Genomic DNA, 26273 nt, shown 5'->3' on the forward strand with positions numbered 1-26273 from the left:
CCTTCAGTACCGCTGCCAAATAACTTACTAGAGCAAAGGGGTAGTATTTGTTTTAATAAATAACTGTAGAACACATGCATGCAAAGTTTTAGCTCGATACAATGTCCATAAAAGTGCTCCAGAAGAGCAGTGACACCCAGCTGTAACCTGACATGCAAGAAGGCTGTTAGGCCTGTTTTGTGTGTCGCAGTTGCCCTCAAAACCCTCGAGCCTCCTCCTGCGCGCTGCTCCTCCAAGTTCCAAGGGAGCCACGCTTGTGCTAGCACGGACAGGCACCGAAAGCCACCGTGGTGAAAACAGCGGTCTTTGTCCTCAAACAATTACCTGCCTCCAGCATTAGAGTTTAAATCTGTCTCCTTTTCAGATAGCCCTTATTGACTGGGAAACAGCAAATCCCTACAGCTTAGTTTGAAAGCTATTTCATTTAGTCATGTTAACACTTCCATAAAAATATATAAATACTCTGAAAAGGCTTTCTCTTTCAAAATAAATTACTTTTAAAAAGTCTAGTTAGAAAAAAGTAGGTGTTGAATGATTGCAGATGGCAACAGCAAAACCTGTTGGTTTCTTTTTTTTAAAAAGAGGCTTTGCATTGCTGGGGGTGAGCACAGGGGAACTGCTGCGTCCCACCCAGCCTGCAGCAGGGCCCGGGGCTGCTCAGGGCGCTGCAGGAGCGCCAGTGGCCGAACCAGCCTCTCCGCGCCCCCGCGGCGTGCGCACAGCCGGCCAAGCCCCCCTGCTCGGCCAGGCCCCTTGCCTGGGTGCTGGCAGCGACGCACGCCTGCAGCTCGCCTCAACGCGGGCTCTGGCAGCGGTCTCGCGGGCAAACGACCATTTCGCCACTTCACCGACTGCAAGAAAGCTGACAAGCTTGTTGAAACAGGTTTATTTTCACTAATCAGTGCCATCACGGCTAAATGTGGGAGCCAGCGGGGAAACTAGAAGCTACTGCCTTCCGTCAGGGAATGCGCTGCAGCCTGCTCTCATCTTTCACTTCCATTTGAGGAAGAGGAGCTGCTGCCCGACCCCCGGCTTTCAAAACAGAGTCCTCTCCCCTGCCAGAGTCCATACTTCCCTTCATTACACGAAACCACGCACCCGTGCAAAAGCAGCATCCTGCAGCCCTGGCTAGTTCCGCAGCAACTGACCTCGGGAGACAGCGATGGCCGTGAGCAGCTCTCTCGCCCCGCGTAACCTCCTGGATGCCAGGAAGCGAGACTTGCCACTGCTGAACGCTAATGAAAACCAATAAGGGTTTGGGTTTTTATTGTCAAGTGCCCAAAGAAATTTAGTGTTCAAAGATAGTTTTTAACTCAAAATCTGCACAAGGAACGTGACAGAGTACCACAGCTCTTCAGTCTGGGTCACCATCAGAGTCGAAACCAAGTTTTACAATAATTAGCAAGTGTAATCAAAGTAACAGTTAAAATATAAATCATTTCATGTGACTCCACAGAGGAGAAGTGTCGTCTGTAAAATTTCTACTTTGTCCTACAAAGGCTCACCAGGAAAGTTAGCAACGGTGGTTTATTTACTCTTTTGAAGAAAATGTTTGGTAAAGCGATCTAGTTCATTCTCAAGGTGAATGGCTTTATTTCTGCAAAACAAACAAAAGCAAGGGCTTTACTTCAATGCAGTCCCATCACGCAGAAGGCAGAACCAACGTCGGTGTTTCATTTCCATTCCTGAAACCCCCAGCACCGAGAAAACCTGAACACGGGCTCTGCTCAGAGCCCTGGACCTTGCGGGCGCGGGCCCCGAGGCGGCAGCAGGCGATGCCAGCTGTCAGCCCCGCCTTCCCTGTCCCCCCGAGGCTGCGCCGGGTCCCCCCGGGACTTCCTGGATCCCAGCCTTTCCCCTCAGCATTAACTCGGGAGAGGTTCTGCAGGCGGCAGGAGGGCGCTCCGCAGGGCTCCCCGCAGCGCACCCTGCCCCGGGGGTCATCCGACGGTGGCCTTGAGCGGCCCAGCCCAAGGGGCAGCCCAGAGGCAGGGCAGGCTTGCAGCAGGGGGACAGAGCCTCAAACTAAGGCTGGGGCTGCGCCCAAGTCCCTGAGCCCCCAACGGCGGGAAGCTTCTCTCCTGGAAGCACCCGCTCCTGGTGCTGAACGACACCCAGCACTGCACGGAGCGACTCGGGGCAGCAGCTGCTCTCCCGTTCTCCGGGGGGGCTCTCTGGGAAGGTGCCACCCTTTTACCTACACAAGATGAATATTCTTGAGAAAGCCATCTCTCCCATACGACAAAGAGAGACAAAGGGAAAGACGATCTAAGAAAGAATATTTTTGGAGCTCTGCTCATTCACCCAGGTAGAAGCATACATTTATTTAACTGAACCAGAGCCGTTCAGTTACAAGTAAAGAAAATAGGTACTGCTGCACGCCGTGCCGCGCCCGCGCCTACCGCATTGCAACGTGGAGGCTCCAGCAAGCACCGACCGCGCTGGATTTGCCCGTGGCCAGTCCCACCCAGACTCACCTTAGCTGCTTAGAGTTGCTCTGTATGTTCTCCAGCTGATCGATTTCTTTGGAAAGCCTAGCGATTTCTTTTTCCAGGTTTTTCTCGGTAATATCCACCTGCTGACAGAGCCGAGCAAAGGTAGCGGCCATTTCCCTATGGGGAAAACAAGTTTGTAATCATGGTTTACAGAAGTCTGTGCTACCAAAAAAAAAAATTAAGAAGAAAAATAAGTAAATAAATAAATAAATATAAATCACACGGCCTTGCAGCGCGCAGTAGGACACAGCAATCAAAGTCTCCAGCTGTTAAGGGATTACGGAATAGCAGAAAGCAGGAGAATTATGGGGTTTTTTTAAAATTAAAAAAAGAAACCTGACATAAAAAACACACCTCAGTCTAGGCCAACATCATGTCTGGCACTTCTTCACTGACCATCAACAGGTACAAGTCTGAGATGGGGACTCGGGGGGTAAGGTGCCGGAGCGGCCCAGTGCCGCCCCACGCAGCGCCCCGTGCCACGCCAGGCGCCCCGTTCCTCGCAGGCACTGGCAGGGTGAGGAGTGCCCCAGGCTGGCTGAGGCACCCGACCCTCCGCCGCCTCAGCCACCGGCTCCCAACCCAACCAAGACTCCTCCTGACACCAAGAGAACAGAACCAGTCACCACCCCGGGCCAGCAACCAGGCTCTCCCACAGGAGGGGAGCCCTCTCCTCTCCTCCCTACTTCACCTCGCTGGAGCACTGGTTTGAGTCCAGCTCTTCCATGTCCTCACACAGACACACGGCTGCTGGACACGGGGATGATTCTCTGTCCTCTGCTGAAGCTGAACTTTGTGTTAGTAAAGCATTCCCAGGGCTACACAGGAGAGGTGTTCTGGGCCCTGGTGGTTAGAGGTCTCATTTAGCAGGCCTAATTTTCTGAAATAACAATTTAATCAAAACAAGCTGTTTCAACAGGAGAGGTGGAGGGAGACAATCACACAGACGTTACTTTGCAGAGACAGGTGGAAAAGTATTTGGCAAAGAGACACAAAAAAAAAGAACAGTTCAGAAAGGCTCTGAAGTTCCTCTTTGGCAGTGCGGAAGAGCCAGGACTGGCTGCTTGGAACTGGGCCGCACCAGCCCCTGGGGCAGAACAAGTGCTGGCCATTGAAGCCTGGCGGGGCTGATTCCACGCTAATCTGACAGCAGACCAATTCAGCCTCCGCTAGAACTGAGCCAGCTCCCACGCCTCCATCGTAAGGTCCTGGACAAAGAGAGCCTACATCTTAAGGCTCTCTCTCGCACATACACACACAGAGATGTATCTATTGACCTTTCCAGGTGGTAATTTCAAACGCTTTTAAAACTCCCGCATAATAAATGCCACGGGACACTAAAGCTGCCCTCCCACACCACGCACAGCCAGTCCCGCTCCCCGGATACCACAGGGCCGCAGGGACATGGATTCCCCGTCCCCGGGAGGGGGGAACGCCAGCTCGATACTCACTGTTGCACCTGATGGCTGCAATTAGCACTTGTAAGACTGACGATCATCTGCAGCTTTTCAGTAGCATAGTTTACAAACTGCTGTTTAAAGGCTCTCTCTTTCGCTTTAGTGGTCCAAGTCAGTCTCTCATAAAGATATAACAACCCATACATGCTTAAGGAGAGAGAGATGAGTTTCCAGCCTACCGTTCTCCAAATCTGAAAAAGAGGATTCTTCATTAGCTTAAGTAAGCTGCCCTACAGAATAAAATCTAATTCCATCCATGTTTTTAATCATCTTCATGGCCCTCTCACCAGATTAGTTTAAGAAAATGTATTATTTCCATATTATTATCGCAGAGCAATACAGCTATATTCAAATGAGCTGGTACCCCAGTGGCATGGAGAATATGCAGGTTACAGAAGCCTCGCTGCTTTTTAATGAAGGAGGACGGAGAAAGCAAAGCTCCCACTAAATCCAAACTGAATCAGGCACCATCAAATCACCCTTTAATTCAGAAACTGAATTGTTGTTAAGTCCTTTACAAGCTTCATGTCACACCCCAAACAGGAAAGCCCAGCTTAATCTTTGCCATCACTTCTACCACAGTGAAAGTTGCTAAATACTACTTGCCACTCCGCCAACAACGATGATGCTCATAGAGGTCCGTGATGTCAGTGAAGCTAAACTCATTACCAAAGGAACCATAAAATCATCGTGCGACACGTTCTCTGGAGTTACGGCAGGAAGGCTGGCAGCAGACGGGGTGGTAGCTAAAGGACGAGGGATCTAAAAAAGTGGAATATGGCAGCCTGAGTAAAAAGCATGAAGGAACGACGCAGCAGACTGGTTTTGTTTTATTTTCAGATATTCAGGGTTTGATTTACTTAAAGGAAACTCTTCAGCACCGAAGTCTGACCAAAGCTCCTGATGAGCAGTGGAGGTTTTGACAGTTCCTTGCCCAATGGGGACTGGGTTCGAGTAAGGGTTCTACCTAGGACTGGCTCTGCCGTATGGGTCCAAAAGTTACAAATGAAAAGGTTACCCAAAGGGTTCAATCCAAAGGCAAACAAACCTCAGATAACGGCTGCAGAAAGTTTAGGAAAGGTTTTTTGTTCCATTCTCACCCTGAATATAATCCAATAAAAACAACCCTCACCAAAAATATTTCACACAAAAGGGACTAGGGGAAAGTAGCAGCAAGCATGTAAATAGGAGAGGCAAATACAGTAAAACCCAGTATCTTCTCATCAAGGTAAAACAAGGCACTTAAAACGTCAGCTTAATCAAGCACTCACTTGTAAATTTGGATCTGCTAGCCCCAGTAGTACTCTCTGGGCTTGTTTAGGACCCAAGAAACGGTTTACAAGCGAAGTCCATCCCAAGGAAAAGTGGAACATGATATCTTCTTGAAAATCTGCACACAGACTGTGACAGTTTAGATCATAGCTAAGGTCAAACCTCCTGCAGGGAATTAGCAAGTGGAGCTGATTCTGAGCACCAGAAGGCAACAGTGGTTTCAGATTTTCTAGAAATAGAACAGAATAGTACAGGTGAGTTAACATAAAAAGCTTCACAGCATATTCACAAGTAGCATCCTTGCACTGCTGACCAGCTTTGTGAACTACGAGAATCTAAACCGACCAGTTTTTTTATTTCTTTATTTGTAAAATCAGTGGGCATTTTAGCAGTATTGGTCCTAACACAGCAGGCAATTTATTGCTCTGATAAAAGAAAACACTCACACAAAATTAACTCAGAGAAAGCACCGCTGGAAAAAAAGGTCGAATTAACTGAAAGACCTCTGTTGGTGGTCAAAAGATAAGGATGGACTAAGAAAAAGTTGGTTTATCCAGCAGTTCTGTGGTGCCATACAGAAAAGGCAACATTATTGCATAAGATGGCAGAAGGCTTCACGTAATTCCATGATCTTGCTCTGAATCTTTTAGTACCAGAAAGAGATCAGAAGAGAGATATGGATATGCCCAAAAGATACGACTTATTTAAAAAAAAAAAAAAAAAAAAAAAGAAAAAAAATGGAGTGCACAAATACTTTGTGAAACTATCTTGTTTTGCAGTCAGAATCTGGAGGGGCCTAGGGAGAGGATTATAGTGCAGAAACATTATCTAACAATTAGTGTATTTCATATCTCTGTTGTGGACGCCAAAAGTTTAAATGGGTTTATAAAAGGATTAGACAAGTTCCCAGAGCACAGGCCCATTACTACTCGCTTACGCCATTAATCCAGACGCAGTATCTCAGCTCAGAAGTCCCTAAATTGGGGATGGAGCACTGTATTTACCCTGGTTCATTATTCTTCTCCCCAAGCATCTGTTACTGGTTAATATCAGAGACAGGCTACTAAGCTGAACAGACACTCAGTCTTGATCTAGGATGGCTATTCTTTTACCATTTTATAGCGTTAACGTTACATCACGATCCAAAAGAAAATTCTTTCAAAAGCAAGTTTTCTTAAACCGTCCTCCTCTAAACAGAAAGGCTTTAACATTCCTCCTTCCTCATCTTACCAATAATCTCCTGTTGCGACTGATGCATTGACTGATTGACTTCACTGGAGCAACGATCAGCCAGGTTCTTTCCCAAACCATCTTCTATATGTTTGTTCAGTTCCTGAAGTTTTATAAAGAATATATGCTCATCGATTTATATTTAGCTAATCAATTATGTTATACAGAGCAGAGATATGTTAAACACTAAGCATTGTTATTTACAGCGGGAAGAAAAGCATGTTACCATGGAAATACCACGCTTTTAAATTGCACACTGTGACTGAAAACCTAATTAAAGTGACACAGGAAAGATTTCTCCAGGACAGTATCATTAAAAGGCATATGGAGAAGTCTGGATTTTCAATAAACTGTGACGCTGAAAAGCATACCGCTACCCTGCAAAGCCTTTACTGCTGTCATTTGATGGGAGCAGTTTCACTGCTCTGCACAAAGATACAGCGATGCCACCAGCTCCCATGGAGGTCTGCTCCCGACATTCTGCAGAGCCAGGGCAGCAGAGACTGGCCTGGAAACGCAGCGCTTCCCGCGGATCCACAAGGCCCAAGCAGCTGGGAGCTATGGCAGTCATTCATTAGCACCAAAGTCTGAGCGTTAGAGGCAACAGATGAAACTTACAGGTGTATGCTCCTTGAAATACTAAGTTTGAGGAGGAATTTATAGAAGTTTAATAAAAACTGCCTCTTTTCTTTAAAAAAAAGAAACACCAAACTACAAAGTGTTGGGTATTTGCAGGCTCACTTTATTTTTTCATCTATTTCGTTTTAGGAGTGGTGAAAATTGTTTATGTAAGGTCTTTATTTACTAGAAGTGAAGACTACAAATCAGGATGCCAGCTTCAGTAACCGCTCTAGTAAAAAGACAGTTGAAACAAAAACTGCTTTCTTTCCAAAAACAAAGCAGAAAGTATTTTCAGCTTTTTCCAGTTTTAGGTAAACAGAGATATGTGTATGTCAGAAAGCAAAAATCCTGCAATGCTTAAACAAAAAGTGTCACATAAAATGCTACGCAAATTATGAAAATACAGAAGCAGAAATTAAAGGAAAGACAAAGAGCCCGGCTTCAAACCATGCAAGAAAACTTACTGATTTATAGAGCTTCAAAACTTGAGGAGAAGGGTGAAAATCTGAATAAAATTCATCAACTAAAACGGAAAGTCGGCAAATCTCATCGGTCATGGCAGAGGAGACCTGGAAGAATGTGGTAAATACATAAAATGTTTCTCCTGCCTTTTCCAGCCAGAGTGAAAACAGACCACTGCATTAGCTGTTACAATAAATGATTCAGTTACCTGATAGGAAGGAAGGGTTGCCATTTTGAAGGTTTGTTTTCTTTTTTTTTTTTTTTTTTTTAATAGATTGGAAAAGGAACATACTGGACATTTCAAATGTACTTCCTAAGGTGGGTGGGCCCATAAAGGAGCTGCCTTACAGAAGAGACAACGCTTGAACCTGGGAGATTTTTCACACTGCAATTACTTACTTTATTTTCTACTTCCTCAGTAACACGTTTGATTTTTTCCTTAGTATCTTCCGTCAAAATGTTCAGCTGATTTCGAACAAAGTCCAATCTATCCTTCTGATCTTCTCGCTCTTCCATTGAATGGACTCTAACACGGCAGAAAGGAAATCACCGTCACCAGCAGGTATTCTCCCGGTAACGAAACAAGCCCCACAGTCAGGCATGGACCGCCTAGCTGATGGTTTACTGAGCAGCCAAAAAGAATCCAAAGTGACACTGGCTGAACAAAGCAGAGGCACCGCTTCAGAATGACTGCCATATCGATATTAAATTTACAGGTGCATTTAAAGGCTGCATTGAGCGAACATAACTCAAATTACTGGGTTTTGATATATTTACAAAAACAGCACTTGGAGTTGGAATTGTTACCATTGGACATAATTACAACTAAAAAAGGTGGGGGAGCATCAGGGGCCTTTAATACTTAAGTCTGTCTTGATTTAAAAATAAAAAGAAGAAAACGGATAAATCTGATCCAACTGTCCTACTGCTGCTCACCAGCACCACTCAACTACTCCTTAACAGTGACGTGGGCCTGATGACCCTGCAAAGCAAAGGGGAGGCGGCAGAAACTAACCGTGTCACAAACAACTTGCTTCAGAAGTCCTTGACCTATCATTTAAGTAAAAATTGCTTAAAATCTAAAGCAGTTATATCTCGAAGGGCCAGCAGAAACCTCAAACAGCAATTCAGATTAAGGGGGGTCAACTGCACAGGTTTTGGCAGGTCGGTTGACAGAAAGAAGTAGAATATCAGAATATTTTCAAACATTTCGCAGCACGTTTTCATAGGGTCTGACAATGGGAGACAAGTTAGTATGTAAACACACAGTTTGTAAAAGCTGATACATTCAGGAAGATGAGTGTGTTTGAGAGGCACAGTGGAGTCTGTTGAAACATAAAGACAGACTATTAACAGACACAGGAAGGAGATGGATGGAAAGGATTAAACACGACAGCAAGTTCACCGTGTACAAGAGAGATCAGAGGTAGCAACAAAAGTGAGGGAAAAAACCATGCATATGCAAACCTCAAAGGATATATGAAACTATCAGACAGAGTAGATGAGCTGCTATCATTAGCACTAAAAGGATTACAGGAGCAAAGAGAGAATAAAGATATTTAAGGATACGAATTGGAAAGGGCCAGAGAGCTAACAGAGGCTTGGCCTCTTCTCATCCCTTACGGTATTCTAACCACTCGCAAATTAAAAGTGCCTACATCCTCCCATTTATTTTCTCAGTGTTACTCTTAACAAAAAATGTAGGTAAAGCAGGCCCAAACGTCACTTCTGAAATGCTGGATACAGCTAGAAAAACTTAAAATTTCAAATATTTTTTAAAAAGGATTTGAAAACCCAGAGACTGCCTTTGTAACTGTAAGTCAGTAACGAAGAACAACAAAGTAAAGGGAGATGCCCATACAGAAGTCACAGACCAAGGGCAAGACTGAGCGGTGCAAGTGAAGAGTAGCAAGACTGACACACCAGAGAAATTCTCTACTTCTTACCATGCGAGAAAAGCGAATGTTAAAGTCCATAATGGCCCAAGAAAATCACCAGCATAGAAATGGCTCCTCAGAGGATCTGGATAAGCCAAAGCCAACCAGCCCTCCAACCAACCTACCTTTTCTCTGCTGCTGCTACGTTTATGGCGTCCATAATGTTTTTCACAGTATCTATTATCTGTTTAGCTCTGATAGTGTGCTGTTCAAACTTGGTTTTCACGGCTGACTGCGAGATACACTCCTGCGAGGGGCCCAAGCCACAACACATTACTGCAATTCCATGCCAACACATTCAGGAATTTCACTGTCAGAAAGCACATGCTGCTCATTTTACCATGAACTTAAACCAATGGGAAATAAAAAGGGAGAAATTATATAGAAATTAAAAGACAACAGAACGGAAATGTCAAATGAGTCTATAGCAGCAAATCTGCACCTTCATGATCATTCACAGTAATGTGCGTAGGTTTTTATTCTTTTAAAATAAATTAATAGTGTAAAGAAAAAAGAAAACTCAGATGAATACGTAAGATAAATCTAGCTCTTCAGAAAATTTTCCAAACTCTCTCTTCGGAATTGTAAATGTCTAACATGAATGCTGGCAATATTGCCTAGCTTGAGTTTTCTTTCTTGCAATAAATATTCTTAGTTTCAAGAAGCAGTTCTGTCGATAAAATTTGACATGCTCGTGTCAATGCTGACCATCCAGGAACAAAATATACAATTAGGAATACAAAACAAGGATTCTCTCACAGGATTAAAAAAAGTTGTTAAGTAGTCCTTAAAATATTAACTTATTTGCAGATTATTGAAGTGTTAAATGAATGAGTACAGAACACTCTAAAGATACAATTTCTAATCAATCTGCAATCTTGAATATTGTACAGTGATTCAGAAATTACAGGACACTGACTGAAAAGATATACAAATGTACAATTTGGGCAACATCAAATCAAGTGTGATAAACCGTCAATTAAGACCGACTTCTTTCAAGCATCCTGAGTTACGCAGCCAGTTAAATGCTGTTGGAATTCAGCCTGCACTAAGTCACCACAAAGTAGCGACATCACCTGTGTTTGAGGGGAAGAAAGCAAGCAGCTAGTTTCTTTATGCGAGATCTATGGGGTTTTTTAAAGTGTTCTCAATCTATGGATGCACCTTTCATAGCACAAGCAGGTTTAGGATGCTTTTAAAAGACCTGCCTATGACCTTAGCATACGCCGTAATAACAAATTTCAGCTAGCTAAAAATAATAGATTAAAACAAAATAAAGAAAATGGGTAAAATCTATTCCCTGTTCCTCGATGAAGCAGATCTAGAAATCAGCAATGAAAGGCCAGAGTTTCATAAATATCAGCACATTGTAAGAGCTAGACTAGACACAGAGGAAAGAGTCTTCCCCACATTAGTATGTGGTAGATAAAAGGATGACAGTCACTCACAACACAATCAGAAAATCCAAGTTAGAGCACTAGGAAAAACACAAAGGTTAGTTAAGCGACTGGGAAAGAGAAGGGGGGGACAGCAGCAGTTTTGCTGTTAGTCTATAAATAAGTACTTACTGAAACAAAGAGAAAAGGTATGTTTCAACAGCATAACCGAACCCAGGTGCCTTCCAGCCCACTTCCAGTATAGCAAAACAGCCTTTAAGCGCATGGCTTATTACATTCCCGTGCGGTTAGGAAGGACTCTGCAGTAGCGTACTAAGTCAGGCTGCGGTATTCACTCCAATTTACAGCCAGAATTACGATTCCGCCCTGCCTCCCTCCTCCGCTCCTCCCCACACCACTTCTGTTACCAGCTTTTTAAAGAAACTTGGGAAAACGACAGTACAACCTGAGGCACAGTGGGGTTTGGTTTGATGCAGAATATCCACTAAGGACGACTGCACACAGTGCACTGTGCATCCACTTTGCCGTTTCAATGAGGCGTTTCTATGCATCTCATCGTAAAACTTCAGAAGAAGATACACAGACTACTTTCTCTTATTCCACAATATAAAAATTCAGAATTGATCCACTAATCCCTAACCTCTCCTTTAAGACTGAATATCTTTTTTCTTTGTTGTAATACAGCTGACATTCATAGTAGCATCACTTTTTAAAGCTACTACCTGAACCTCTAAAATCTTCATTGCACCACTGCGTACAAGTGTTTCTAGTAATGCCTGGACCAGCTTTTCTTTTAGCAACTATACCCACCCTGTGCTTTGCGAAAGAATATGTTATATCTATTTTTGGAATGCCGTTTGCCCTCACAGAAAAGCGTACATAAATGTAGTTACAAACCTTTCAAAAATGGTCCAAGTTTTTCCCATATCTCAACAAACTAGCACCGATGAGTTGTTTCTAGATTTTTGTTTTTACAATTCTAGCTATACTGAGCTCATACCAGTCCTGGGATGAACAGGCTTTCCAATCAGGGAACCGATACTAAAATCAGAAATGTGGAAGTACTGGACAAGTAACAGTTCCTCCTCTCAGCCCTTGTGGAAAACCAGAAGAAGCCATCCAATTTTAGTGAAGACAAAAGCAGGGCGAGAGAATCCAGGAGGAGCAAAACCAGCAGATATAGCCAGTGGGAACATGGGACATGTGGACGGGTTTATAAATGAGGTGATGAGATAGCTTAGAGACATGAACCGGACAAAAGAGCGCAAGAGACGTCTGGAAAGCCTGAGCAGGGCGCCTGAACAGGGACAAGGAGACAAAGGCAAGACAGACAGACTGCAGCAGAGAAGGGGGCAGCGTTTGACAAGGACAGACAGAAGCATCTGTGCTCTCGTCCCTTCCTTTTCACACGTCGGAGTGTAATCCAAGAGCCCTGGGACTTGCAGCTCCTCCGTCAGGAAACAGAGTAAATGTAAAGCACTTTAGCCAGAAGCGCTTAGGCTGTACTCACGGCTAAACAGCGCCTGAATCTGGTCTAGCAGTGCATAAAGCATGGTATCCAGTAGGATTTCATTCCCAGACCAAACGCAGAAAATTTTACCTGATGTACGATATTCTTCATTAATATATGAGCTGGTATGACCTAGTGCTGGTAAACATAACTGACACCAGCACACTATTGTCATCACTTACGTTATCAGCTCAAGTGACAGTAATTTGAGTATTAGGTCTGAAGATTTCAGACTTGGTGAACAATATAAGTATCAGCCTTGCTTTAAAAGCAAATAAAACGCCATTATAACTTAGGAAATTGTCCACAAAACCTACATGTGGAAGAGGCTGCAACATCAGACACTCAAAATTCAAATTGCTCTGGCAATCTTAATCTAGCACGTTATTTTGCTCTTCAAGTGATGTGATCACACTCCTATTCAAAGCCATTCATTATGATTTCAGGATGAAACACAGCTGAGCAGGGAAAAACATCACAGAATCCACTCTCACTGTTGGAGTCAGAAGGTGTGCAACAAATGAAACAGATAATGTGAAAGAAGAAAAAAGGTGTTTTAAGGCCATTCAGTGCTGTCACAGAATTGTTTTTTGTCCCTGCTTCTGCCAAAGAACCCTGTCATGGTTGTGACCTTGCGACGGGTGCTACTCATTTTGGTGGCCAACTCGAGACTGCGACATCTGATTTACAGATGTGCTGAGCACTTATAGCATCACATCATTTAGTAAGTCTTAAGTCTTGAAATATCCTAAGTATTCAGTGCTTAACTGTAATTGTAAGAGATTTTGTCAAAAAAGCTTTGGGTACAGCATATGGCGAAATACGTTAAAGAACAAGAATTGATTTAGAAACTTAATTTCCACTCTTTTCCTACTGGTTGAAAGTTTCCTACTATAATTCTAAGGACAAAAATTACAAACACAAATGCGTGTTTGGCTACAACTAGTGACACAAGCAAGAAATTTGATGCCTCATGGACTCAGGCCCTGCCAGTATTCTGAACGAATCATTTCAACAACTCAGCCACCTATCGTAAGAGTGTGGCTCAGGATTAAATTTAAGCTTTAGTGTGCCGTTTTCTTGCTTTTGCAAGACGGAATCAAGCTGTTATTTTAACACCTTTTTGATATACACGCATCATTACACAACTCGGTTTTGCTAAGGTCAAATGGGCTTGCTGTAATGAGAGAAGAAATACTTTTCAGATGCAGTTTGATTTTTTTAAAACGCACCAAACAAGGAATTACTGGCTGAAGCATGCAAGAGCAATCTTGAGCATTTGCTGTATACAAACCACAGTCGTACTGTTCAGGCTCGTGTTGCGTGAAATATGCCAATACATACCACACAAACCCATCAAGGCATATCCAAAATGCCTCCTTAAGATATCCAAGAATGGCTTTAATTAATTAGAGTTATCAAATTCAGTAGGACAAATTGATCCTTTCACAATAAATTACTCAATTGTCTAGCCAGTCCAACTTCTGAAGAAACTGTAAACTCCAACTATGAATACAGGTAAACTGAGGCTGGAGGATGGATTCTGTACAGCAACAAGGATGCAAAAACAGCGTTAGTGTTCCGAGTATCAGAGCTAAGAGGTAGATAATGGTGATAATTTCAAAACTCTGGCTTTAAAAATGCAAGTAAATATTTAGATTTACATTGGTAAAACAGAACTTCTTACTATTTGTGTCCTGAATTACAATAATTAATTATAAAGCTACAACTCCAGAACAAAGTAAGGCTTACTATGCAGCAATCATTTCACCAGCTCATGGTTCTAAGCGATACACTCCTTTCTAAGAGCATCGCCTCTTTTTATATAGACTATATTCATACTGAGGTCTCAAAACATGAGCTAAGAGTCCAGTTTTGGTCCTTGCCCTCAATGAACAATACTTCTTTTTACAACAACTACCTGCTATTCAAGGTGAGAACAGATGAACAGAGCCCACAGATAAGGCAAAACTGTCACGTGGTTTGAATACCTTACACTCCTCCCCTTGTTAACACGGGTAATGTTCAGTAAATTAAGCTAAGCACAAGCAAAAGCTACCTTTGCATTAAAAAACAGGCAGTCTAAAAAGCCCATCATAAATACCTCAAATATCTGCTCAAAATGTTGAAATTCCTGGAATCGTGTTTGAAATCCTTCAGCAAGCGCTCCACCTGTGAAACATAACAGACCATAAGGGAGAGAGCAACACCTCACAGCAGTGACTGTATCTTAAATATTTTTGTTTATCAGGTTTTACGATATTTTTCTGTATTTGAGGAAAAGCAAGAGTTCCTACGCACCACCCTCTGGCATTCCTTGGGCCTTCTGTCTCCTGGCACTCAGAACTTCTTTTGCTGAAACAAAAAAGATGCGATTCCTTGCTTCTACAGGATCAATAACTTTGAGCTCATCAACTAGAAAAGTCAGACAGCGCTCCATGTGCTGCCGACGCACCTGAGGAAAAGGTAAAAAGCTCATGAGAAAAAGGCAAAAATTGAGCCATCATCAAATCAGAACGTCAGAGTCAGAAACAGATGCTGGACACCCCTTTAGGTAGCAGATGCCTTCTAATCCTACTGATGCAGCAGCTGCTTTCAACCATTTAAACAGCCCTGGAAGCAACAATACTTTCTTCTACAACTGTCTGGATTTAGGTAAGCTAGCTGCTGTTGGAAAGACCTGAAGAGCACACCGAACCGTTACCATCAAGTGTTACCATCTAACACTGTACTCTGCCAGCTACTCTATGCAGGTATACCTGTATATCTGTACCCTCAGGCTGTGTTACCATTACAGAACTGAAAGGTAATGCAAAGATGATTTAAAACAGGCTTAACTGCAGAGGAAGAAGGTTCTAAACAAGCTTCCCATTATGTTACCTGCCTGCATATATTGCAGTTTGAACTGCAGGTTGCTTTTTGCTCTGAACAAGGAATAACTTATTTCCATTTTCTGACCAAATAGCTTATCCTTTTATTACTAAGACAAAGCTGGTGTTTTCATATTAATAACTGTATTACCTAGACAATTAGCCTGCTTTTATGCATGTGGAGGCTTTTCCTTACATATATATATATATATATATATAAAAGAAAAAAAAAATCAACCCAAATAAGAGCCATCAAGTTACTCACATCTTCCATATATTCTGGTTCTGACGCGGAGGCGTCCCATCTATTATTCAAGATGAAGATGTTTGGCTTGGAAAGTCGTTCATTCACTTTATGGAAAAAATGTTTCTCCTAAGAATTAAAGCACAAACAGAAAACTCCCCAGACATCCAAACCAGAGTCACGCATTCTTCTGTAACAGATTCTAAAGTTAATCCAGCTTTTTAAAAGTTTATTTAAAAGAATTTGTTAGCATTAAAAACCTCAGATATCCAACACAAAAAAAGGCTTATCATAGTTCAAAAGTCATCAAATGTCTTAAAACCGATGCCAATGCTAAAAGTCAAAGATACTACAAGCCTCTCTAAACACAGGTACAAATACAAATTAAGAAAACTTCCAAACCAAATAGTTTAGAAAACACTGGAAAAGAAAGTCTATTTTTCTATAAATCTATTACATCATTCACTGTCGTCTTTTTTCCCCTCCTTCTTTCACTCTTACTATCACAAAATTTCATCTCCTTTGATACTTCTAGCCCTCTATTAAATTTGTATGCAATTGTGTGACACTCAAAATATCATGTGGGAAGAGAGGAAGGGAAAAAGAACACACAAAACGTAATGGTATCTGCTCATTTTGGTTTTTAAATAAGATGCCTGAATAAAACTGTGAAGTCTTCCTTATTTGAACTACCAAGATACTCCTGTTCACTCTGCCAAATCTGGTTTCCATATCCAGAGAAACACTCTCTGACTATATTCTTCAATAGGCAACGTCAGCCTGTTTCCTATACGAGGATGTATGGCTTGAGCCACAGGAAAAAAGTCATTGCGGAATGTTCTGATTTCAAAAATAAGACATGCATGTACCCGACAATGTATTTAGGGCCCTTGCCCGCACCTACCACCCGCCATTGCTGTTTTCACAGCCATAATGGGTAAGTCGTGATGGAGTGAATCCCCACTCAGCACAGCTCAAACAGAAGAGATCTCTGTGCTGCCATAAGCTTTTTGAATCTGCAGCAGGACACCACCACATATTCTGGACACAACACTGGAGATACATTAGTCTCCATCAGCCAGGGAGTAAGCATTTGTAAACAAGATTACTGTTGCAGAAATAAGAACTTTGTCTGAAGAGAATTTATGAAGAAATATTAGAAAAATCGCATTTCTGCAAAAAAAATCTGTGGTTGTGTAGCAGCTGCCAAATATTCTCAAACCTGTTATGGTAAGAGGTAAAAATCATGCCTAAGGAGGATGAGAACATAGTTACCATATACTTTACCTGAAGGACAACCTTGTGTAGATGAAGAAAGAAATTACCATTTGCCACAATGCAAAGCAAAATACAAATGCTTTAGAGCAGCTACATAATTGTTAAAGGCAACTTCATTTGTGTCTACCAGGCTGAAAGAACTAAAACGCAGAGAGCGCGCTGTTTACTAAGCCAAAGCCTCAATCGCAACTAAGATCTACTTCCTTTCTCTCCAATATATACCCTGGGCACTGGTTATTTCCAGAATCTAGTAATTACAAGGTGCTCGGTGTTCAGTGAGGATTCATAGGCATGGCAACCAAAAAAGCTCAGCAAGACTTCAATGTTTCAAGCAAACTGCAAGGCTAACCTATTTCTATTTAGCAGCTTTCATCTGTGCCTGACAAGGAACAAAGATTGGCCGAAAATCACATTGAAAAGCAGAGTAGTACTTCTGCGACTGGGTGTTAAGGACCAGACAAATACAAAATTAACAGAATCTTCCAGTAGACGATACGGCCTATATGTCTTATCTGCATATTTACTATCTCTGTCAGAGTCTTTTAAATGGTTCATTTCTCCTGAGCAAATGAGAACACCACATCAAATTTGGCCTTTTATCTGTTACTTCATTACACCAAACTGAAATTCGGCACGCAGGTCCCTATTGTTTCCATGTTTCTGTATGGTAATGAGGTGTTCACTAAAACCCAATCTTTTCTTCTTCTTCCTTTTTTTTAATTAAAAATACTAAACCGACTATGGTATGCACATAATGCAAACAGTTTCTAGACTCCCTCCATACTAAAAGCCAAAAAGTGTCCTTCACGTGAGATAATGGAGAAGATAAAGCCATAGTTGTGCCAAATCCTCTCTTTGCCTTGGATGTTGTCAGAATCTTCTTTCTTTGCCTTTTGAATCACATCTCTCTTGTATTTCAGTCTTTGTGGACTCGGCTCAGAAGATGGAATGTAATGTTTTTAAACTTATTCTGTGTTCTTCTCAGATTTCTACCAAACGATTCTAATTTGCTAGAATGCAAGGAAATACTGACTTTGTACATTCAGTTCTTTATTGTATTAAAAATTGCCTCAATAATTAGAAAGTTCAGATGCTGCATGTCAGAACTATGCTCAGAACAACCAGATCATTTTATTTGTCTACAGTAGGCTTAATAAAAGTCTTCAAGAGATTTCTCAGTAGCATTATACTACATTCTGGCAGTCCCACTTCCAATAACTTACAAACCTTACATTGATATTGTCTGCGTTCCCAATATTTAGTTTAGTCAAAACTGGAGATCACTACAAAATTAAAGCAAATCTCTGGTCCTGTGTTTTGAGTATCACAACAGCTCCTTTGGCCACCTTGTGCGCTCTCCTATGAGTCATGCAATATTTAGGCTGCAAGGTATACAGAAGTCTTCTCTCTCTTGAAACAAGGCTTTATAGAATAAAGATGTTAAAACATCTTCAGCTCTCCATGTTGCACAGAACCACGCAATATGAATGCTTATTGCTAGCATCTTCAGAAGAAACACAGTGCAATGAGGGCACTTGTCCTTAACACAAGGTGTATCAAGGGAATTCACCCTCTTCTGAGACAAGAACACATGAGGAATAAGACAGAAATTCAACCTCCTTCACCTACTTTGTGTATTTTACTGAACTTCTGGATATGAAATACTCCATAATTTATTTCTTTGATAATACAAGTGCCTTCAGCTGACAAATATCGACAAACTGTAAAGCGAGACAAGCGCTACATCATCCATTTATCAAAAAAGAAACTGAGACAGAAAGGACAAACGTGATGCTCAAGTCAGAGTAAGCAAAGCTGGTAAGAAACCTGGTTCTCCTTTCCCGAGTGAGGGATATACATTGGTTCCTGCCTCCCACCCCCAAAGCCTATTCGCAAGATCTAACTGCAATGATTCATGGGAGCTTCTGTAAAGGTCTAAGAGAAGCCGTTTCAGTTACAGAACTGCTGAGTATTTAAATGAAGTAGTAACCTAAGATCATTGCACATCATACCGTGTTCATGAGAGTTGATTCAGAATTGGCAACCAAGACAAACACGTCAGCATCTAAGCAGAATTTGTCAATCCAGCTGTCCAGTTCTGTAGTGACATCTGTGCCAGGGCTGTTGAGAATAAAAAAAAAAAAACCAAACAGATTTATCCAGCAAAGGAGTATCTGATTTTTAGAAACTGATAAAAATAGAGCGGGATTGCCTAAGGGCCTTGTAAGAAGATATAAAGCTTTGTATCTTTAGACTGATGCCTAACTCAAGCTTAAGGCAAACATAGCCAAAAGCTAATTACCATTCAGCATTTATCAGTCACTTAGTCCCTGGACCATCTACTCATTCCAAAAATGCAGTTTCTAATGAATAAATGTGCAGAGCATAATAGCCAAGAAAAGTGACAGGCAGTCTGTCAGAAATCCAGGCAGTCTCACAGAATAGTCCCCCTCCCCATATTCCAAGTTTTAGATTTTAATCAAAAAGGACAGTTGTTTATAAAACATTTTCTCCATTATCAAGGCCTTCTTTAGAGTGATATGCTATACAAGCTGTGCATAGATTTAATAACAAATTAAAATGAAGCTAAAACTACAGTACTGTCATTTTTTCAAAAATAAGTGGAATATGAGCATTAGGTCACATGTGCAACACCTGCATTACTGCTGGTTCTAATTTGCTCTATTTAACAGTAAAAAGATGATTTTCTCCTTACAAGTACCTGTTCTCTTGGACTCCAGGCTGTTTTCTTTTCCCTTTACATTTCCCCTTTAGGAACCGAGACTGTGCAGATCAAATCATGCCTTATATATCATATTTATGCAAGGATCCCTTCTGGGCTTCCAGCACACTTGTGCTACGCATGTGTCCCCGAGGAGACGGCACAACTGCATAAGCTTAGAAGTCCAGCAGTGCATCAAACCAACCAGCTCCCTGTGCCAGCCAGGCTGGCTTTTTCTGTGACTAACAGGACTTGAGCTTGCACCCAAGAAAACAATGACAAACTCCCAGTGATTCCAAAGGTGTAAGATTAGACATGCAGAAAAAACACTACAATTTATCGAAATACGCTCTGGATGTCACTTTGCTGGATATGAAGAAATCACACTTACAAATTCACTCACACTCGAGTGAATTACTCACAAATTCAATCTATATTGATTCACACATTAGGTATAGAACACCTAACAGTTTGAAAAAATATGACCGGGTCATACCTCAAAGTGGCGAGGAATATGGGCATTTGACATAGACAAAGCAACAGCTTTCAGAATTCCTTAAACACACAAACTGTAGGAAATGCTAGCCCAACACACAGGCACACAAAGCCGACGCAGCCACAATTACGTTTTGAGGTCACCCATTACTTTGATATGTAGGCATTGCAAATCTTATCAGAGGCTTTTGAAAATGAAGTCCAGATTGCTTACACTTCCCATGACCAGTCTGAAGCGTTTAAAGACAGGAGACGGGCAAAAGGTTGTTGCTGCAACAGCCCTATTCACGCTTCCATACTGTTTGTTTTAAAGGCAGAAGTATCCTCAGCCAAAAGCTAGTCCCTTATTCAGCTCAATCACAAGACACTTGTTTGTTCCAACTGTTACAAGGCCAAAATCAGTGGGGTGATGACAGGCGGCAGTATATAGAAAAGAACAAACTCTGTACTCTCTCTCTCTCAAAAAAAACCTTTCAATAATTTTGCAACCTAACAACCAAAACACAATCAGTCAGTAAACCAGTCTCTTTTCTAAAGATTATAATGGCTAATTTATTTAAGAAAATATTTATTAAAACAGAAAACATACCTGTCCACTAAAACCAAATCATCTCTCAGCAGGGCGCACTTTGACTTGGGCCAAAAGACATGGACGAGACAGCCAGCTTGCAAATCTTTATCCATGTGAAGTGCATGAGCAAGCTGATTGACTGTCTATAAAAGAGCATAAAGAGAAGACAAACCTGAATACGCACCACCAACAAGTTTATAAACTGGTCTAATTCGGTTCTCAAGCAACCCTGGACAGGATCTATCTTGAAGAGGATAACAGAGTTCATACTTCCTTCTGGTGAATATTTGCGACTTTTTTTTTTTTTTAAGCTCTTGGACTCACCAGCATCTAAAGAGCAAGCTGTGCCTTGAAACCTAGAGAGGAATTTCTTTGGAGCCACAAAGTGGTATTCTCTAGAGGGCTAGAGTGCGTGATACTAAGCGTCATGGTGAATTTGTTTAACACATCGGCGTGAGCAGTTAAATAAGCTAAGCACCACAAGGCCAAATGAGAGGCTCATTCCAAATTCTTAACAAGTAACAGAACTTATTCTCAATCCTATAAAAATAAATCACTCAACATATGCTATGCTACAATGAGACACACTTTAGTTGTTTCTCTGAAATATCCAAGAAAAACTGTGAAGTAGACGATTTTCGTTTGTCAGTTATTCCCTCCTAAGAAGAATTTAAAAATGCACAATGAGTCAGACTTATACTTTCCTTAGACTTGAAATCGTCGTTAAAAGACAGATCTTTTGAGAAATGGTTACTGTGGAAGGTAGTGTTAATCATTCGAAAACTGTACCTTAACACTCTTCTTTTCATCTGATCCTTCTGTCATGAGATAAGCCTTATCTCCATCTGTCCCTTCCACACTGAGAAAGCAGTTAGTCGTATGGCCAATCCCACTAGGAAGTACCTTATCCCACAGCATTGCATTAATGACCGAACTTTTCCCACTGCTCGTTCTAGAGGGACAGAAAATAAAAGCACTTTGAGCACAGTACAGCAGCACTACACATACCTTTGTCTTGAACTGAATGCACCCCCGTTTAATCGCACCAGACCCCACATACTGCAAGCTGGTTTGGGTGATAGAGTTTCAAGCCAGTACAGCATAGCTTGCCAGGAAAGAATAGGGAGTGCGGGAGAAGTTCATTTGAATAGCAATTCCAAAAATCTTTCTTGGTATCAACATTTCTTGGTATCCAACCAAGAAAACCAATTTTCATTTGCCTAACACATACTGGCTCAACAAGCCCAACCTGTACTGGGAAGCATGCTTTATCTGGTATGCCTCAGCCTGAGTAAGGAATTTGTAAAAGATATTGGCTCAACCTCGCTACACCAGAAAAAGCACCTAGCATGAAAAGATGCCTTCCACCAACTTAAAGCAATTGCTAAATCACAGCACGCTGTCCCACATAAGGGGGCAGCCTGCCCTCTTCTTTGTGCCAGCCCTAGTATTCCTGTAGAAAAAAAAACGATTGAAAATGTATGTAACATTCTGGGCAGAGTTATGTTCTGATCAGACAACAATTCCACATTCCCGCTCACAGCAAAGCTGAAGGAATTCCAGGGATGCTGGAGGAGGACACGAGATGCATGACAGGCGCAGGGAAGGACGACCCTCTGTGGTGGCAACCAGTGGTGACTCCTTAAACCGTTCGTGAAATTACCACCTCAGCAACTGAACCTGTCTTCAGTGAAACATCTGATCGTTACCAGTCAGAAAGGAACTGCTGCTTCTGATGGAGTTTCCAGGCATGAGATGAGGTGCAAAAGCAGCGTTGCTGCACTACTGCCTTCAGATACCTTTCGAAGTATTGCGACTGGGAATTCTCATCACACCCAGCAATGACAACTCAAAACAATTTAATGGATGATAATCTCAACTGAATGAAGATTCCTACAGTAAGACGTGTAACAATGTGCAAAACCACCTCAAATGTATTTGTTGTGCGCAATCCTTATAATGCGAATGCTGTCTTTAATAATGAAACTTAGCCCTGTCCTTATTTCAGAAGGAAGAGGTAGCTAAATTAACCAAAACCCTGTTGATTAAAAGGAACCAGTCACAAACTCGAGATTCTGCAAGAACTGCCAGTTCTCAGCAACGTCCTCTACCCCTCACCCATAAATATCTGAGGTTTAACTATTACACAACAGTATGAAGTTACATAGACTATAACTCATTTTTGAGCTGCTGCTTCAAGAAAAAGTTCAGCGCTCACTGTACAACAGTTTACAAATTTATTCGAAATGTCAGAGGGAGAGTTAAATTCTCTTTTTCCTGCTCTGAACTTCTGTCCTTTGCAAAAGCAACTTTTATCACACATCACAGCTTGTAAGTGTATTCAACTTTTAACTGTGTGAAATATCGAGGCTGAGATATAACTCATTTCTTTATCCCAGATCCTTTTATTGCTTCTCTTTAAATCGCTGAACTATTTTTAGCACAATGAAGGTAGGACCACTGTTGTACATATTTTTTCCAATACTATTACAGAATTTTCAGAACTAAAACATGAAGATTCATACTCCAGAAAAAATAAGTAACCACATACTTAAATTTAAGCACAGAAAAATCCACCTTCCTGAAGCAAAGTGGACTAACAGACCCCAGACTAAGTAGGCACAAAAAAGCATTTGAAAGCACTGGAACCGTAGTCTTTTAGGACTTCACTATTTTATATTTGACTTCATATTCGGTAAGGCAGATTTTCGTCATCTTTCTACACCCTCCAAATTTTATAGGAACAGAATGGCACAATGTTTGGAATGCAGACATTTAGTGGAAGTCTTAAGACCCAATCAAAATTTCTCACTGAAGACTTAAGACTTTTCCACTAAGATGAGACTGAAATGCAAAACACAATACATACAAGCAGAAAAACATAAAACCTCAATGCTTTACACCTGACAGCATCTCTTTAGAATACTTCTTATGTAGCAACACATTTCAGGTGCAACAAATACCTTTCTTTTTAACTCCCTTTTTTCCTGCTGCAAAAATAAAACAAAAATAGCTGAGATGATCCCAAGCTGACAAAAGTTAAAAATCTTCTAATACTGAAAATACATTTTGTTTAGAACAGAAGTAAACTTTAGAAATGCTATCTAAATACGCAAAAGGTTTGACGCTTGGTCTGTAGTAATACCACCAAGGACTGTGAACTAGAACTTTTCCTAATTAGTGATTCACAGAAAAGCTTCATTCAGACTGATCTGTAAGCCCTACAGTACCTTGTTACTGTTACCCCTTAGAATCACCACACAGATCTGTCAGACGAATGATACAACCGACAAGGCAACCCTCTCTGTCCGTTTTTCTTCAGCTGCTCAGGTACGGAAACATAAACAACTCAAAGTTTAGTTTTTCAGTACTCGTGATCAAACACAAAACAGAAGTTCTCAACAGTAACAGTCCAGTAAAACAAAGATATTAAAGAAACAAAACCACCACCTTAAAAAAAGAAAAGCCATTCTGGAGAAGATGACGACAAACTCGGACCTTCCCAAGTCAAATAATGGATCTATACAGGATAATTATTTTACAAAGTTTATCAATGAAAAACATGTAACAAGATATATATAATTAATCTACAGTCACAAAGCAAGATGGCATCAAAGAAATATTCAGCATCAATTAGATAAGAGTGAACATGGTTTTATGTATTATATTTCAAACAATAATCCTATAACGAAGCACTAATTTCAGAGCGTTTAAATTAAAAATACATACACTAAGCCCCGCAAGAGAAAAAAACAAAAGATCAAATTAACTTCTGGTAATTCCGTTCATTACCTGCCAAAAAATGCCACTTTCATGTGTCTCCGTGAAAGCACTTCACCGATGACTGCTAACTTATTTTTATATGCCTGTATTTTTGCTAGTTCGTCTTCTGTTGCTACATGTTCAAGCTCTGGGTTCCTATATGTTGCTACACACAGAAAAAGAGTAACATAAAAGCAATCACGTACAGAGTAAGCGCTCCAGGATACACGATACAGATTATCAGTACATCACATGCCAACAAAGATCTGTGTAAATTTTAATTCTACAGCGGTGAGAAAACAAAACAAGCAAAAGCCCACTACGGACGCTGACATTAACCCTCGCCGTTTGACAGCTCCACCACAAGCACTCGTGAAACCCCGACCTAAACCACTTCAGATTAATTAACAATCTAACTGCTGGATTCAATGACCCTGTAAACACAGCCTGCTGTGCTGATCCGCCCCGCTCTTTGGGACACCTGCTTCCTTCAGAAAGGAAAGCCGGGACCTCTCCTGGATACACCAGCTAGGCTGGGCGCTCTCCTCCCCGCAGAGCTCACTGGGGTGATGAGCACCCAACTCCATGTGGCAACACACGCGCCTCCACGTTGCTAAAACGTCTGAGGGTGTAACCAGTGGTTCTCTGCATTACATCACGTTGCTCTATTTTCCTACTAAGTAATGGGAGAACCTGTTTGTCATTTCTTCTATGCAAAAGAGACTGCAACGGGACTCTAAACACTGGAGTGGTTAAGCTTTCACCCTCATGGAACGGAGGTGACCAGCCGAAGTGATGCAATCAGCTTTTCACATACGTAACCATCCTAGGCATTCCAGCTAGCCTAAGCTGAAAAAATCAATGTCAAATGAAAAACGTGGCTATTTCTGAAGACATACACCTACACAAACAGCATACTGATATATATCGTAACGTACACCGCGCTGCCGTAAAACACATTCAAGGCAACAGACAAGACCCTGGCGTTTAAGTCGAAAGCTGACCTTCCACAAAAGTTGCTCCCTCAGTGACATAGTCCAGCAGCTGGTCGAAGATGGCAGTGATTGTCTTTTTGGCCAGCACAAAGTGCTTCAGCGGAGAGACGGTAGCTTCTGCCATTATGCAACTGCAACGAAAGTGACATCAAAGTGACCGAAACACTCGGTACGCCCGTGTCCGTGAACAGTCACACACTTCTCACCCACTCATTTAAGGAAAAAACACCCAAACAAACCCCAACAAGCCCAAACTCCGCAGCGCGGTGAACGCCCGCAAGCTCAGCGTCCGCTGGCTCCGTTACCCTGGCAGGCTCCCCTCCCCGCGCCACGGGCGCCGACAGCGGCTGACGAAGCCCGGGGACAGGTTTAGAACCCGTTCGGTGCCGTCCGTTCTCGAAATACGAGACTTCCCGCTCGCAAAAGGCGGCTCGCCCCCTCCCCACCGCTCGGCGGCGAGCGCCGTCCCCTCAGCCCAGCGAGGCCAGGCCCGCGGCTCCCGTCGGCCGCCCCGGCAGGCCCTGCCCCGCCGCCGCCCGCCGCTGAGGGGAGGGCGAGACCGGAGGGGTCGGGCCGCGAGGGCAGCGGGCGGCCCGCGGCCCTGCCCGCCCCTGGAGCCCCAGCTCGCTCCGCCGTTACCCGGCAACCGCCGCGCCGCCGGCGGGGCCCTCCCCGCCGCCGCCTCCTCCTCCGCGCCCGCCGCCGCCGGGACGGGGGCGGACGTCACTTCCGCTTCCGCCCCGCCTCACCCCCGCTCGGGGCGGGGGGGGGGGAGCGGCCGCCATTGCTACTGAGGGCCCCCGGGGCGGGGCGGCCGCCATCTTGAGCGCGGGCAGCGGATGCGCGGGGCGAGGCGGCGGGGCCGCTCCCGAAATGGAGGCGGGCCCGGGCCCGGGAGCGGCGGGGGCAGCCGCCGCCGGAGCGCTGGGTACCGGTGCTCGCTGCCGTCCCGTAA

General features: G+C 42.7%; 1 protein-coding gene across 4 annotated transcripts; it reads right to left on the reverse strand.

Annotated features, from left to right (window-relative positions):
* Nucleotides 1-35: 35 nt before the first annotated feature.
* On the reverse strand, nucleotides 36-26045 carry MFN1 (mitofusin 1). 4 transcript variants are annotated; one of them, XM_087739947.1, is made up of 18 exons: nucleotides 25958-26045; nucleotides 25328-25449; nucleotides 24354-24489; nucleotides 21351-21513; nucleotides 20580-20704; nucleotides 18786-18894; nucleotides 15517-15624; nucleotides 14683-14836; nucleotides 14486-14553; nucleotides 9600-9721; nucleotides 7937-8063; nucleotides 7540-7644; nucleotides 6455-6557; nucleotides 5224-5453; nucleotides 4559-4714; nucleotides 3947-4143; nucleotides 2478-2612; nucleotides 36-1597 (listed from the first exon to the last, which is right to left on the reverse strand). In XM_087739947.1, exons 2-18 carry the CDS (start codon nucleotides 25440-25442, stop codon nucleotides 1528-1530), a joined length of 2223 nt encoding a protein of 740 aa, XP_087596073.1. In that variant the 5' UTR covers nucleotides 25443-25449; nucleotides 25958-26045; the 3' UTR covers nucleotides 36-1527. The 4 variants fall into 4 exon arrangements, with proteins under 4 accessions (XP_087596073.1, XP_087596074.1, XP_087596075.1 ...); XM_087739948.1 differs by lacking the exon at nucleotides 25958-26045 and adding an exon at nucleotides 25624-25929; XM_087739949.1 differs by lacking the exon at nucleotides 25958-26045 and adding an exon at nucleotides 25558-25929.
* Between the last annotated feature and the right edge of the window lie 228 nt (nucleotides 26046-26273).

The sequence above is a fragment of the Nipponia nippon genome, unplaced genomic scaffold (assembly GCF_047370975.1).
Source record: "Nipponia nippon isolate SJK-2023a ecotype South Korea unplaced genomic scaffold, ASM4737097v1 scaffold_7, whole genome shotgun sequence".
NCBI classification, from domain to species: domain Eukaryota; kingdom Metazoa; phylum Chordata; class Aves; order Pelecaniformes; family Threskiornithidae; genus Nipponia; species Nipponia nippon.

What these genes read in the sequence shown, in the direction of transcription:
- MFN1 (XM_087739947.1), bottom strand. Translation starts at nt 25,442, where the DNA reads ATGGCAGAAGCTACCGTCTCTCCGCTGAAGCACTTTGTGCTGGCCAAA. An exon ending in AAAGTGGCATTTTTTGGCAG is followed by an intron (nt 21,514 to 24,353) that starts GTAATGAACGGA and finishes CTGTCCCTCTAG; the next exon opens with AACGAGCAGTGGGAAAAGTT. An exon ending in TTTTGAAGCTCTATAAATCA is followed by an intron (nt 6,558 to 7,539) that starts GTAAGTTTTCTT and finishes ATAAAACTTCAG; the next exon opens with GAACTGAACAAACATATAGA.